Here is a 14,373-nt window from a genome sequence, read left to right as displayed (position 1 = left end):
TTTGTAATATCATTATCTGTAAGTGCTTCCTGAAGGTCACTGGATGCAAACTATGTTTACTATTAAATTTATACGTTTGAGAGAAAAGCAATGAAATACATTTACTCTGTTTTTCTTCCCTTTTTACCTTGCCCTTGTCAAAGTAATGGATAATTTCTTGATAGAGCTGATCTTTCAGCTGTCCTTGAGTAGCAGCCTGGTATCCATCCCGCTGGGTAAGATGTGCTGCACACGCTTCTTCTGACCACTAAATCACACAAAAAAAAAGGGGGAAAGTGAAAGCAAATCCAGAGCTGTGAGTTCTGAAGTGAAATAAAAGAGAGGGGCTTTATTTAAGGGAGTGGCACTGCAGTTAATGCACCAACAAAGGGTTTTTTCACAGCTGTGCCCTTTGCTTCCTTGGGCACAAGGAGCATTTATTTGGATGCTGTAACTGGAGGCTAATTACATCCATCAGCTGGAAGGGAGCTTCTGGAGGAGGCTTCTTCTCCTCAGTGAGTTTGATGAGGGTGACCGTGGCCTGCTGATGGGTGCAGCCCGCTGGGGACACAATGAACACTTCACCTCATGTGAGAGAACCCTGGAGCCCAGACCCATCAGCACAGAGGTGATGCCTCAGCTTTGGCTTTTCTATTTTTCACATTCTGTGCTGCTTTAGTGGGTCTGAGCTTCATATCAGGGGATGGTGAGCTCTGCACAGAGCAGGGAGACAAAACAATTCCTGCTCCAGCTGGGCACCAAGGACAAATGATCCAAACCTCAGCCCAGGAGCACAAACACCGTGGGCTGGAGAGAGAAAAACCAGCAGGGTGGGACTGCCTGGGCTGGAGCTGGAATGGGACAATGAACTCCAAGGTGCCAATGGAGCAGAACTGATCCCAGGGAGAGCCCCGGGAGCGCTCGTGCATTTTGGGACCATTTTGGGTCATTTGGGTGCAGCCCTGGCTGGGCTCTGGTGCTGCCCAAGGTGGATCCATGAGGAGATCCTGGAATAAATCCCTGCTTTATTCTGTGACTCTGTCCAGCCTCTGCTCCAGGGCAGCCTCACAAGGCATCAGTGGGAAGGGCTGCAGGCAGGGAAATGAGATAGCTCCAACTCACTGAGGATCTCTGGAGGCAGGGAAAACATAATTAACTTTATCCAGCCTGCCTGCAATTAGCAGCTCTGCCTCTTCCAGCAAATGCCTGATGGATCAAGGGAAAACATCAATCATAGGAATCATGGAGTGGTTTGGGTTGGAAGGGAGCTTGAAGCCCATCCCATCCCATCCCATCCCATCCCATCCCATCCCATCCCATCCCATCCCATCCCATCCCATCCCATCCCATCCCATCCCATCCCATCCCATCCCATCCCATCCCATCCCATCCCATCCCATCCCATCCCATCCCATCCCATCCCATCCCATCCCATCCCATCCCATCCCATCCCATCCCATCCCATCCCATCCCATCCCATCCCATCCCATCCCATCCCATCCCACCCCTGCCATGGCAGGGACACCTTCCACTCTCCCAGCCTGCTCCAAACCCCAGTCTGGCTTGGACACTTCCAGGGATCCACGGACAGCCACAGCTTCTCTGAGCAACTTCCAGATTCATTTCCAGAATTACTGCTACTTTACCTCCTATATATTATTAAATTTCACCCAATCACTTCTTGTTTTGGCCAAAATGTTTGTGTTTGTGTCCTGCAGACACGTCTGACAGCTCTGTCCTGAACTCTCTTTCTGAGCAACACAAACCTGCTGTAGCCTACAGTGTCATGGAATTTTTTTTCAGCATTCTCAGAGCTGCTATCTTCTGTTAGTTTTGCACACCTCGATTTTGAGAAAAAAATGTTTGAAAACACAACAAAAGTCTCTTTTCTTGAGTAAAGTTTCTTTTCTTGAGTGTACTTTGTCAGCTTTCAGTAATTTGGCCTCTCTCCCTCCCCAGGCAGAGCCTTCTTGCAGATTTAAAGGTGAAATTCTCACACACTCTCAGTCTTGCCCTCGATGTGATCCCATTAAAATCAGCAGGATGAAATATCTGCCCGTGATGAGTGTCATTGAAAATCCTGTCCTGAGGCTTGACAGAAAAACTCAACTGCTCAGTTACACACCCCCAATATTGCTGCTTCTCAGGCAACACTGAACTCCTCCCTCCACCTGGGCTGCAGGAGCAGGGACTGAGGCAGAGACTGATACACTTTCATAATAAAGTAATTCCAGCCTCTAATGAAATTATATTTACAAACAAACATCCACTGAGGGATGAAAACCTGTGACAAATCCTACCCTGCCATCTACTATTGATTTGTATTAGGAGAGAAAAGTGGATCTTTCTTCCCATGGAGTTCTCCCACAGAATTCAAAGGAGCACACAAAGTGAGGCACTCACCTGCTCTGAACACACTCCCTAAGAACAGCCACAACTGCCCAAACTCTAATTTGAGGTCACAGGAAGTAAATTGTCTAGTCCAAGTCATGCCAGGTGAAGTCTGAGTGAGGTTTTATGGCGTGGCTTATTCCAACATTTATTCAGGAACACAGCCCCATGGAAGGGAATGAATCCTTCCTCCTGTCTAAAAGGTTCATCCACGTGAAGTGGGCACAGTGCTTTGGCACTCCAGATGAATCTTTGAGATGTTTCCTTGTGTAATAACCCTCTAATGATTTTAAAATACAGTAAATACATTTCAGAGTGTCTAAATTTAAATTGCACATGTTACACTCTGCATCATATTTAGTCTTTTTATGGCTTGGATGCAGTTTACTCAGCTCTGAAGTACGAATAATTCTCAGTGCATCCATCAGAAATTTAACACCTTCCCCTTTTCAACTTTTCAAAATAGATATTTGACGCTCACACTTTGCTGGGGATTGCTGAAATTAAAGCCAGGATTGCCAAGAACAGGTGGCTGCTAAGGATGAGCTCCATTTCCTGGATGAAGAGGGGCACCAGCAGGGTGCAATCACACAAACCCAGCTGACTTTGGGTGGGAAGGGACCCTAAAGCCCATCTGGCTCCATCCCCTGCAGTGGGAAGGGAAACTTTCCCTGGACCAGGAGGCTGCAATACACTTGCCATTGGAATGGGCAGGAGATCAAGGGGAAAATGAAATTCTCATTTATTTGTCCCTGACTGTGCTCCTGGGGGAGGCTCATGTCCTTGAGGGGAGTGGAAAGAGATCCAGCACTCCCTGGGGAAGAAAGATTTCACTGCAGGTTGTGAAATGTGAGGAAGACAAACAGGACTAAATCCAACCCTTCCAAAACCTCTCATTCTTATCACACTGAGATTTTTACTTTTCCCATTAACTGCTTTTCAAAATTAAAACATAAACCTAGGAATTCAGTGATGATTCAGTTGTATTAAATGTGATTTCACGACACAAGTGTCTGCTGGCAAGAGCAGCATCTTCCTAAGTGATAACCAGGAGAGCAAAGTGGGTACCTGCTCCCACATCTGTGACATCAGCACGTAAAAAAGCTGCATGTTAGAGACAACACCTTCTCTCCTGAATGTTTTCAAGAGATTAATGCTGCTGAAATACAGCTTCACTCCATTTCTGGCTGGCAGTGCATGGTGTTAAACACTCAAATGCTTTATTTCAGCCACTTTCTGCAGGTAACATATTATTTGTGCATATTGCAGGCTACACCAAACATTCCTTGAAGAGGAGCAATATCATTGTGCCTCTTCAAATGTGCTATAAACTGGGTAACACTGCATTACAATTATGTGCACCTTTTAAAGGCACGACCTTGGAAAGAAGGCCATTTGAATCTCTCTGCAATTTTCTGAAATCAGTTACAGACACCCAAGAGCACTCGAGCAGGGGCTCCAGCACTCCTTGCACAAAAGATCTGTGGAGAGCTCATTTACTAAAATATCTGGTTAGAGGCTTTCACACATTGTACAGTCTGGATATTTGCAATTTGGACTTGGTGGTAATGACTTGACCACATTTCCTTCACTCCAGCTCAAGATCCACCTCTGCCATCCAGCGAAGAGCTGCTTTTCTCTGGGGATGAATTCCATGTGCAAAAGGGAGCCCAGCACAGAGCTGCTCATCAGCTTCAAGTGCAGAGTTCTGAGTGACAAACTCCCCCCTGGCTGGCTGCTGCTGGCATTTCCCAGACTCAGGATGTGTTTTGGGGTTTACCTTGAGGAGCTTTGCGTGCAGGAGTAAGGTGTAGGCAGCCTCTGTGTAGTTGTCACACTCCTTGTGCAGGTCACACAGCTTGTACAGGTACCTGCCAGCAACAAAAACAATGGCTCTTAAAAAGAGTGGGTTTAAGATGTTATTCAAGCATTTCTTTTGAAGATTACAAGGGTTCAAGTCTCTCTTCAAACAAGTAAGTACTTGTGGGATGGGATAAAGTTCCCATTTCAGTGTGCAGAAAACATTTAGGACCATTTGCATTTTCACTGTGCTGTTTTTAAGGGACACTCAGGGAATCAAGGGATTAATAAGGTTGGAAAAGTCCTCCAAGACTGAGTCCCATCTTTGACTGAACACCACGAGAATGACTTGTAGTGAGTAATAAATCCAATCCAGATTTTGTGCAAGACAGAGCACTTTTACAGTTCAGCTATGGGGACAGGAATAAGTTTCATTCTTTAACTTCAATATCATCACACCTCTGGCAGGGGATTCTCTTCATTTGTTTGATGATTTTTATACCGACCGTTAAAAAAATCCCCACAAAACTATTAAAAATTGTATTTTGAAAAAGCCAGTGAAAATCCTTTCAAGTTTGATATTCATTTTAAGTTTGTTAACACAAATTGGAGAGAATTTGGCTGGGGGTTTGACAGTGAGAGACAATTTGTCTTTATAGAGATGCTGAACATGGCAGACCCAAATAATAAGAAATAACTTCATGTGTTTGTCCACAGTTATCAATCCTGCCATTTCCTATTCTTTTTACAAACTTCTAAAAGACCAATTAAAACCATTTAAACAACAGGAAGAGAGTTGACAAGTGAAAAGATAACAAGCACCTGAGAGTGAATCATGAGTCACATTTAGATACCTAAAATAGCAGTACAAACACAAACTTCATTTTAGCACAACAGTGTAAGCAATAGTCAGCCAAAGCACAAATGGGGGCTGTGAACCCTGAGGTTTACAGAAAGCACAATATTTGCATGTTTACTTGGACTGAAAAGAGATTTTGAAAGCTTTAAGTTTAAAGTAACTATCAGTCAGGTATTATTTAACAGCTGTTTTTATTCCAAGTCTCATATTTTGTACCTCACCAGGAGGCAACATCATTTTTTGCTCAGCTTATTTGTTTTCTTCACCAACAGGAGAATTCTGGCTCCTGAGTATTTCAGTGCTCATTGTAATGGAATTGAAGGACTTGGAGAAAGGGGACAGAGATAATCTGCTGACTTTCACTTCCAGCACTCTGTTCTCAGTGCAGATAAGCTTTTGAATTACTTCAGGTTCAGCCAAGGTGTGATTTTTCATCACTCCTCTCCTCCAGCCCCCAGGTGACTGCTTAATATGAACTTAATTTCCCCAATTACAGAGTCTGTGTCAGGCAGTTTGTCACCAGTCATGTTTACAAACCTTATGTACATCTCTTCCCTCTCGATCTCCTTGTAGAAATTCTGAAAAACAACATAATTTGGTTACAAAGTCTTTGATTTCACACTTTGGAATGTACACAGAACACGCTCCAAATTAAAAATTCATAATTGCGTAACATCAACCTCCAAACTGCAAAATGAAATTTGCCTCTAGTGATGGAACACAAGTTCTTTAACTCAGAAAATCAAAGGCTGGGATGTTTCATGTTGCAATGTTTTAGGGTTTCTGTCTCATTGCAAAGGTTAAGAATTTGCAAGAATAATACAGCTAGAAATTTGCTGCTGGCATTTGCAAGTCACACATCATTAACCATTTTCAGCTGAAAATTTTCTAATATACGAATTAGAAATATTTTTAAGCAACAGTTGTTGTATGCATTGAAAACTCCAAACCTTAGTCCAGCAATACATCATCTGCTCTTGGAGTCTAACAGTTTCCTTGGAAATACAAAGTTATTTTAGTGCTATTTACCTGGTTTCATATGTCACACATTAGCATCACTCTCCTCTGAGTGCCTCCAGCCTTGAGATAAACTGGTTAACAGTGCAAATATTGTAAATGCAAAATATGATAACTGGAGGAGAGATTCAAGGCATTTCTGAATCTAATTTCAAGTTTGCCTCCAAAATTTAAAGTGTATCTAAGAAAACAAAAAACCAAGAAAGTTCTTCTTCACTGAATTATATATATTTCAATGGTAAACTAAAGAAGAGGCAATAAAAGAGCACAAACCCAGCACTAAAAGTGGAATAAATCCAACACAAAAGTGATCCCTTAAAAGAGAACGGAAATGCAAGTTCAGAGACAGAATCCACTTTTCAGAGAGGAATGATGGGTTATTCCAGGGTTATTCCAGTTAATATAACTGCTTATTAGTCTTGGGTTCAATTCAGAAACAAACTGCCAGGGCCACCACTGCCCTGTGTCCCCAAGTGCCACATCCACATGGATTTTAAATCCCTCCTGGGATGGGGACTCGACCTGGGCAGCTGGGCCAGGCCTGGACAAACCTTTCCATGAAGGAATTTTCCCAAATATCCACCCTGAGCCCAGCCTGGGGCCGTTCCCTCTGCTCCTGTCCCTGTTCCTGGAGCAGAGCCCGACCCCCCGGCTGTCCCCTCCTGGCAGGAGCTGTGAGAGCCACAAGGTCCCCCTGATCCCCCTTTGCTCCAGGCTGAGCCCCTTCCCAACTCCCTCAGCCCCTCCTGGGGCTCCAGAGCCTTTCCCAGCAGCACTGGCTTATGTGCAGATCAAACCCTCCCAGTTAAACTACCATCAGTGCAGATAAATTTAATCCCAGGAAAAGCTCAGGATCAATAAAGTCCCAATTAGGAACCCTTTGAGACCTCACATGGGAATCGTGCTGAGTTTCAGTGTGGGTTGGATTTTTGCAAAGGCATGAATTTCACTTCAGGTACCTGGAGAATGATGAAAAGGCTGAGTGGGCCCTGGAGGGAAAAGGGGAGTGTAAAATCAAGCTAAGGTTTGAAATTATGGCAAGGGAAAAACGACGGAAAATTCCGCCCCGCGCCGCTTCCCGGGAATTCCAGCGGCTCCTGTGCTCGGTGGCTCACGGTGACAGAACCTGGCAGCAGCACATCACCCACAGAATCCATCATCTGCAAATGCCTGGCAAATTCAGCTGCCCAAAAGCAGCACCAGGAGAAGCTGTTGGGAGACACCTGGAGAGAACAAACCCCCACGGGTTCCACGCCTCCCCCACGGGGTGCCGAAATTCCTGGCAGGAGGCTCCGAGTGCTCTCACGAAGGGAAGGAGAAACAACTTCACCTTCCCCGGGGAATTTTCCCAGTTTGAACAGTGTGTGGTGACTGGGATGTGCTGTTCCCCATCCTGCTTGGAGACCTGGCAGGATTTTCCAGCAGGGTTCTGCTCGGGAGGACGCCGTGACCTTTCTGCAGGCAGCCCAACAGCACTTGCTGCATCACCAGCCTGTGACAACTCTCCAAATCCCTCCCCTTTGCCCATTTCCCAAATATCCTGATGCTTTCTGATGTGCAAAGAGAGGGAAAACAAACTAAAAATAAAGGCCCAATTTCGGGTTTGATGCCTTAATCTCCTCTCCTGCTCCAGTGGGCACTGTTTTGTTCATGGCTGATGAGAAGGGGGCGGTGTAAAGGCTGCACTGCACGAGGCCAGGACTGCATTAGATGCAAAAAAAAAAGCTAAAAACTACATTATATTTAAAAAAAAAGCTGCGCACAATTTACTTTGCTCTTTCCTGAACAAAATCCATAAACCAGATCACATAAATCACAAATATTGGCTGTGCCTCATGTATTTGAGCAAAATCAAAACTTTGATTATGATATGGGGAGGAAAGCTTGGAATTCTCAGTGGCAAACGGTGAAAAAATTAAATTTAGTTCATGTTATTTTGAGGTCTCTGAAAGTTATCTTTCATGGGTGCTGATTTTTGAGTTGTAAAATCTCATTTTCCAAATCTCCACCAAAGACCATGAGTGTGAGTACAACGGGAACAATTATTGCTTCCAACTCCAGCCCAGATGAACCAAGATTTTTGTATGGGGTGAAGCTCCAAAATTTCAGGATCTAAGAGGAGAAAATTTCCCATCAGTGAGGAAAACAAGCCAAGCATTTCCTGCTGTGAATCAAATAATACCTTGAATTCCTCCAAATAATTTGAATAAAGGCGCTGAGCAGAGAGCAGAATATAAAAATTATTGTAAATCCAGGGAAATTTTAGGAGTAAATGGCAGAGAACTCTAACATTCTGTATGTCAAGTGGTTTTCAGCACAGAGTTGTTTATACATCAATTGTAAATGCCAATGAACATGCCCTGTAACATTTCTCCTTAAATCTTTCTGTAGAAACAATTAGAGAAGGGATAATCCATGTTTTCACAGATTTGCCATCACCAAAATAGGAGAAAAATAGGAAAAAAACCTAAAGCATTCCAAATTTCCCCAAGAATCCCAACAGACACTCTGCTTGACACAGCCCTTTGTTAAAGATGCAAGATTCTGAGGGTAATGGGGTTTTGGGTGATTTTATGGTGATTTTGTACTGGTTTTATGGTGATTTTATGATCATTTTGTGGGGATTTTTGGCGGTTTTGTGGCAGTTTTGTGGTGGGTCTTTGGGTGACGTGCGGGTGATTTTGTGGTGCTTTTTGGTGGTTTTGTGGTAGTTTTGTGGTGGTTTTAGGGTGACTTGGTGGTGGTTATGTGGTGATTTTTGGTGATTTTGTGGTGATTTTTTAGGTGATTTTGTGGTGATTTTTTGGGCGATTTTGTGGTGATTTTGTGGTGATTTTTTAGGTGATTTTGTGGTGATTTTTTAGGTGATTTTGTGGTGATTTTTTGGGCGATTTTGTGGTGATCTCATGGTGACTACGCAGCGTTTTTGTGGCGATTTTGCAGTGATTTGTGGTGGTTCTGCAGTGGTTTCACAGGGAATTTGTGGCAGTTTCATGGCGATGTTGCAGTGATTTGGGATTTTGGTGCTCACCAGCACGTTGACGGTGCAGCTCATGCGGTTCTCCTTGTTCTCGTCGTGCATGATGGTCCTGTAGTCCAGCAGCCTCTCCATCAGCCTCACCACCAGCTTCACAAAGGTCTCCCCGCTCTTGGCCAGGTATTTGTGCTTCCTGCAGTGCTCCAGGAGGCTGAAAAACCAATTAAGTTTGCCTTGTTAATCACATGCAGAGAAAAACCTTGACTCAGGTGCAGTTTTAAATACTGCGCATCGTTAACAGATTTTAATTATTTCTGGGCTACAAAGTTCATTGTAGTCTAATTGCTCTCTCTCCTGACTTCCCCGTGACATAAATTTTGCTGCTGATCAACACTTACATTTTGTCAAATAATACTTTGTACTGCTCATCTCCACGGCCTCCTTCCACTTCATGATCCAGTTTGGTGATGATCTCGTTTTCAAACTGCAATTAAACAAAGCAAGCGTAAATAATCAGCTGGCAAATATTTCACTTTATGACTGTAGCCTCGATGCCTCACAGATTGCTTGGGTGCCTCGGTGAGACGTTCAGCCCCTGCTTTAAAGCTTGATTGACTTTTAGAGTTTGCAGTCTCTGGTTTTTCAGACTCTCCACGACCATCTCCTGCCCTACAAGGACTTCTCTGGTTAAAGGAATCATCGTTTGTGTGGTTAAATGAAGTGTAAATATTTGCATTATGGAAAACTAAAGAAGGAGATTAATGACAGGACTTGAGGGCAGGGAGAAAGGAGACAGAATGTCCTCAGCAGCAGAACTAAACACAAAAATGCTGGGAGCTGTGTGAGAGAGGAAAGGCAACACCTGAGGCTGGAAAACCCTGCTGAGTGCACCCCCAGCATCCCTGACACCCCTTTTCAGCACACAGACACTGACTGCAGCAAACAACCTGATCAAGCTGTTAATAAACCCTGCAGAAGGGAAGGGAGTAGCTACAAACAACTCCAGAATAATTTTATTTGGGCAATATTAAAAGTATGCAAACTTAAGTGGCCAACAGAATATGTTTGAAATGCAAACTGGGTAATTCCATGGATTTGTAATGATTACAGAGGGTTTTAGCTCTGCTAGGAATGGATGTGTTCTGTTAGTGGAGGAAAGCTCACTCCAGGCCTGCTGCTCTGCAATAAATCAGTGAAGTCACCAAATTCCTAAATCTTCATTAAATAAGCACAGAGAGGCACAGGATTAAAGACAGAGATCTCAGCAGGAGAGGGTGGGAGGGCTGGGAGCCCCAGCAGGGGAGTGGGAGCCCAGTGCTCCCAGTGGGAGCTGGGTGACAGAACAGTTGTCACCAGGTTTTTTCACTGTCACTTGCTTAAGCCACCCCTAAGCATGGTGAGGAGAAGCAAGAGAACAAAGAGTACCACCAACATTTTATAAATGTCAAGAGATGCTCTTTGCATCTGCAGGTGATATTAACAGCACATAATGACACATGGGGAAAGAATAGATTACCTGGATCATAAAATATTCTGGGATCACTGATTCCAGCCCTGGCCCTGCACAGACACCCCAAAAATCCCACTGAGAGCATTGTCCAAACCCTCCTGGAGCTCTGGCATCCTCGGGGCCATGCCCATTCCCTGGGGATCCTGGGCAGTGCCAGCACCTCTGGGGAAGAACCTTTCCTGAGATCCAACCAAACCCTCCCCTGACAGAGCTCCAGCTGTCCCCTCAGGTCCTGCCCCTGGTCACAGAGAATACAATGAATCCATTATTAAAATAATGACAGGAAGATGAGAAAAGGTAGGATAATGCAATCCATCCCCTCCCAGATCCAAACATGCTCCCACAGTATCAGAGAGTTGAGTAAAACACTGAAACAACACAATGATGAAACAGAGAAGTCACAAAAATCCTGCTCCCTAATGAGCCCAAAATAAAATTGACTTTCTAAGCCAATGTGAAAAATGACACTTGCTGCCAGCCCCAGCCCTGCAGGTGATGTATTTTTTAGGAAGAGATTACTCAGAGAGAGAAGAGCAATTACATTTGTCATGCAGGATCTCCAGGATCTTCCCACTATCAGTTTCACTTAAATCCTTGTAAATCCATGCTTTGTTGGGCCATTTCCCCTAACAGCCTCTTGGGCTGAACAGAGCCAGACTTGTGGCATTTTGGGGGTTTTAAGGATTATTAACAATATCTTTGCTCTTCAGTCATTCCTGATATTTCTCATGGAGTCGCTGTGATGCTGATCATCTGAGCCAAATGAAGAAATGTTATTTAACATCAGTTAAAATTCCTTCTGTGGCCTTTCCATGGAGGAAGATTTTAGCAATACCAGCTGAGGTTCATTCCCTATGATGGGAGCAGGAATGTGACCCTGGAGCTGCACGAGCCAGTGGCTCTGGGACACTGCACCTGGCATCTGTTGATAAACTCCATTTTTACTTTTCTCTCTTTTTTTTTTTCCCCTAATGCACTGAGTTTTTATAAATGCATTACATTTAATTTAATGCATAAATAAGCCTGCAATTATTGTGATGGGATTTAGTCTCAAATGAAGAAGTGCCAAATCTCCAGTGTTTCCATTAGAGCCAGTGCCACTTGCTGAGGCCTGGGGGGAATATCTGCACCATCAGTGAGCCACACTCACATCCTCCTGTTGACACTGAAAGCTCCAGGGGTGGTAGAGGAAGATTACAGGACATTTTTATCCACTTTTCCTCGCAGCTGATCAAGATCTCAGCCTCTCTTTAGGATGAGAGTTTGAACTTGAGCAAAGAGCACCTCCAGTGCTTCCTCTGCCTTAATCTCCCACCTGGAGCAAATAAATCAGGGTGAACCATCTCATGTCACCTCAACTGATCACTTCTTGGCTTGGGTTTATCTCAAGGAAGGCTGAATTTGTAGCACTGGCTGACAAGTTAATTTTGCTGTAGATGAGGAGGACTTTCAGCCCTCCAAGCTGCTATAAATTCATTTTGATGTGGGCTAATAATAATTTGCCATATAAAATTGAAGTGACAGATCACACCACCAGAAATTAGTCCTAACGCAGAAATGGCACCCAAGTACAGCAAAACTTTGCTCAGGGGTTTCTGTGAAAGTTGGTGGTTATTCCCAATGGTTTCATCCATTCTCTTTCCTATTTTTCCACGGCATTCCAGCTGGGAAACAGATCTGGAGCCATTCAAAATGATGGGATCATCTTGGAGGCCCCTGCATTACCTTTCTCCCTTTCTTCTCTAGAGTGAGGGATGATTACTGATCTCTTCCAAAAGGCCAGAAACCAAGAAAAACTTACACATTTACATTTCAACTGTAGGTAATTAAAAATGTTCCTTATTGAAACCAATCCTTTGTGGGGGGATTAGTTATTTGGATTTGAATGTTTAGTGGGATCACAGGAACTGGGAGAGTTATTTATTGTGTCCTGTCTGCAAATCCACAGCACGGGGAAAGGGAGCTTAACGCAGGGCTCAGAAGGGGCAAAAAAAAAACTTAATAAGGAATTGTAGGTTCTGAAAGCCAAGAGAGATTCTGATAAACTAGGGGTAACTTCTGACTAGGGGGAATTAAATCCATCTGAAATTCACCAATAACCAGCACGTAAAAATCAAATGCTGGTGTGGCTGTTTGGTGATACTGAGATTTATTGTTAAATGGTAGAAATGGGCTCAACTCCAAACAAGCAGAACGTGGTATCAGCAGTGACACAGGTCTGGAAATGGTGAGTTAAAATTTAAGCCAAGAGTGCTGGTAGGAAATAAGGAATGAAGTCACAGCTGGGGGCAAGAGGCACGGACACCAGGAGCTTTCCATGCTCCAAATTCCACATTCCAGCTGAGGGGTTGTTTCACCTGAAGCTTTTCCTTCTGTTGGATCCATCCCACTCACCTGAGCAGGCCCTGAACAATCAAACCAATTCTCTTTCATCATTCCTGTGGCTCTGACAAATTCCCTTTGATCCGGAGGCTCTGCTCCTCACACTGGCCATGGGAGAAGCCAAGGGGAGAAGGAGGCGTTTCCTTCCACAGGGCAGCTTCAGTCCCACACTGATTTTAGGATGGGATTCCTGCTTTGAGGTGCAGGCTACTTTGAATTTTTATAAAGGCTTCAAAGCACCTCCAGAGGGAGAGGACAAAATGGGCAACTCCAGCTTTTAATTCAGTCAGCCTTAATATAGTTCTGTAAAAACAAGGGGTATTTAACTTGTTCTGTCTCTAAATACACTAGGAGAAGGAAAAAAAACCCCAAAATTCTTCTGTCTGTTCCTGGTTTTACCAGGCAAACCCAAATCCTCCTGAAATGAAAACCACCACAGGGAAAGCTGCCTGTTTATCACACAAACCATCACAGCATCGGGGGCCTGGAAAAAACTGTAATTCCTCCCCCACAAATCATCAGGTTGATACATCTGCTGGAGAAGTGGAGCCAACCTAAACCCTTGTTGATGTGACTAATAAGGTTAGATAATTGGATTTCTGGCAGGTTAGTTTAACAGCAGCCAACCATGCCATTTGGAAGTTCTCTCTAGAAGAGTGCTGGACAAGGATAATTGGTACTTGCATATAAAGGATATAAAGCAGCACATTACATCGACCCATTAAGCATCAAAGCTTGCCTAGGTACTGGTAATATTATCTATTTCTATAACCTCAACACAAAAGAGACAAAAAAATGAGTGAGGAATCTACAGACCATGCAGCCCCACTTCAATTCCTGCGGAAACCACAGAGCAAGAGCTCATGAAAGATTTTTTCCAGGTACACAAAGGGCAAGAAAGTGACTGGGAAAAACCAATTTACCAAGCTGAACATGAAAAAAAGTGTCCCACTTCAACGGAGCCTAAATGTGTCCTGGATTGCATCAGCAAGAGCATGGCCAGAGCAGCAACAGGACCACTGCACTTGTTGGACCAGGGATGGAATTCCGTGTCTGGCTCTGATCCACCAGCTGAGAGAGCCCTGACAAGCTGGAGATGGTCTAAAGGAGGGTCACCAACATGGGCAGAGTGCTGCAGGACCTGCAGTGGTTGAAGGAATTGGGTTTGCTCAGCCCAGAGAAAATCCAACTCAAACATTCCAACACCTAAAAGGTGCTCAGAGAGGAGATGGAAGCAGAAACGGGCACAAGCTGACCCCAGGAAATTCCATCAGGAAATAAAAAGCAGAAAGGTTGAATCACAGAATCCTGGAATGGTTGGGGTTGGAAGGGAGCTTGTGTCATTCCAATGCCCTGCCACAGGCAAGGACACCTTCCAAAGGCCAGGATCAAACACTGGAATAGCTCATCCAGAGAATTGCTCAAACAAACCTCACTGGAAATACTCCAAACTGGGCT

General features: G+C 44.2%; 1 protein-coding gene across 2 annotated transcripts in view; it reads right to left on the bottom strand.

The window, feature by feature from the left end:
- Positions 1–14,373, bottom strand: part of DOCK1 (dedicator of cytokinesis 1) — a 268,915-nt gene that overhangs the window by 52,588 nt on the left and 201,954 nt on the right. For both annotated transcript variants that reach the window (XM_077784742.2, XM_077784744.2), the window contains exons 34-38: positions 9,422–9,507; positions 9,078–9,234; positions 5,567–5,607; positions 4,151–4,241; positions 128–247 (exon numbers count right to left, since the gene is read on the bottom strand). In XM_077784742.2, the coding sequence (XP_077640868.2) occupies positions 128–247; positions 4,151–4,241; positions 5,567–5,607; positions 9,078–9,234; positions 9,422–9,507 (495 nt within the window). The remainder of the gene's footprint in view (positions 1–127; positions 248–4,150; positions 4,242–5,566; positions 5,608–9,077; positions 9,235–9,421; positions 9,508–14,373) is intronic.

This window comes from Lonchura striata, chromosome 6 (genome assembly GCF_050655825.1).
Source record: "Lonchura striata isolate lonStrDom1 chromosome 6, ASM5065582v1, whole genome shotgun sequence".
In the NCBI taxonomy this organism is placed as follows: Eukaryota; Metazoa; Chordata; class Aves; order Passeriformes; family Estrildidae; genus Lonchura; species Lonchura striata.
Note: the sequence above shows the minus strand (reverse complement) of the source record. Positions and strands in the feature narration are given on the sequence as shown.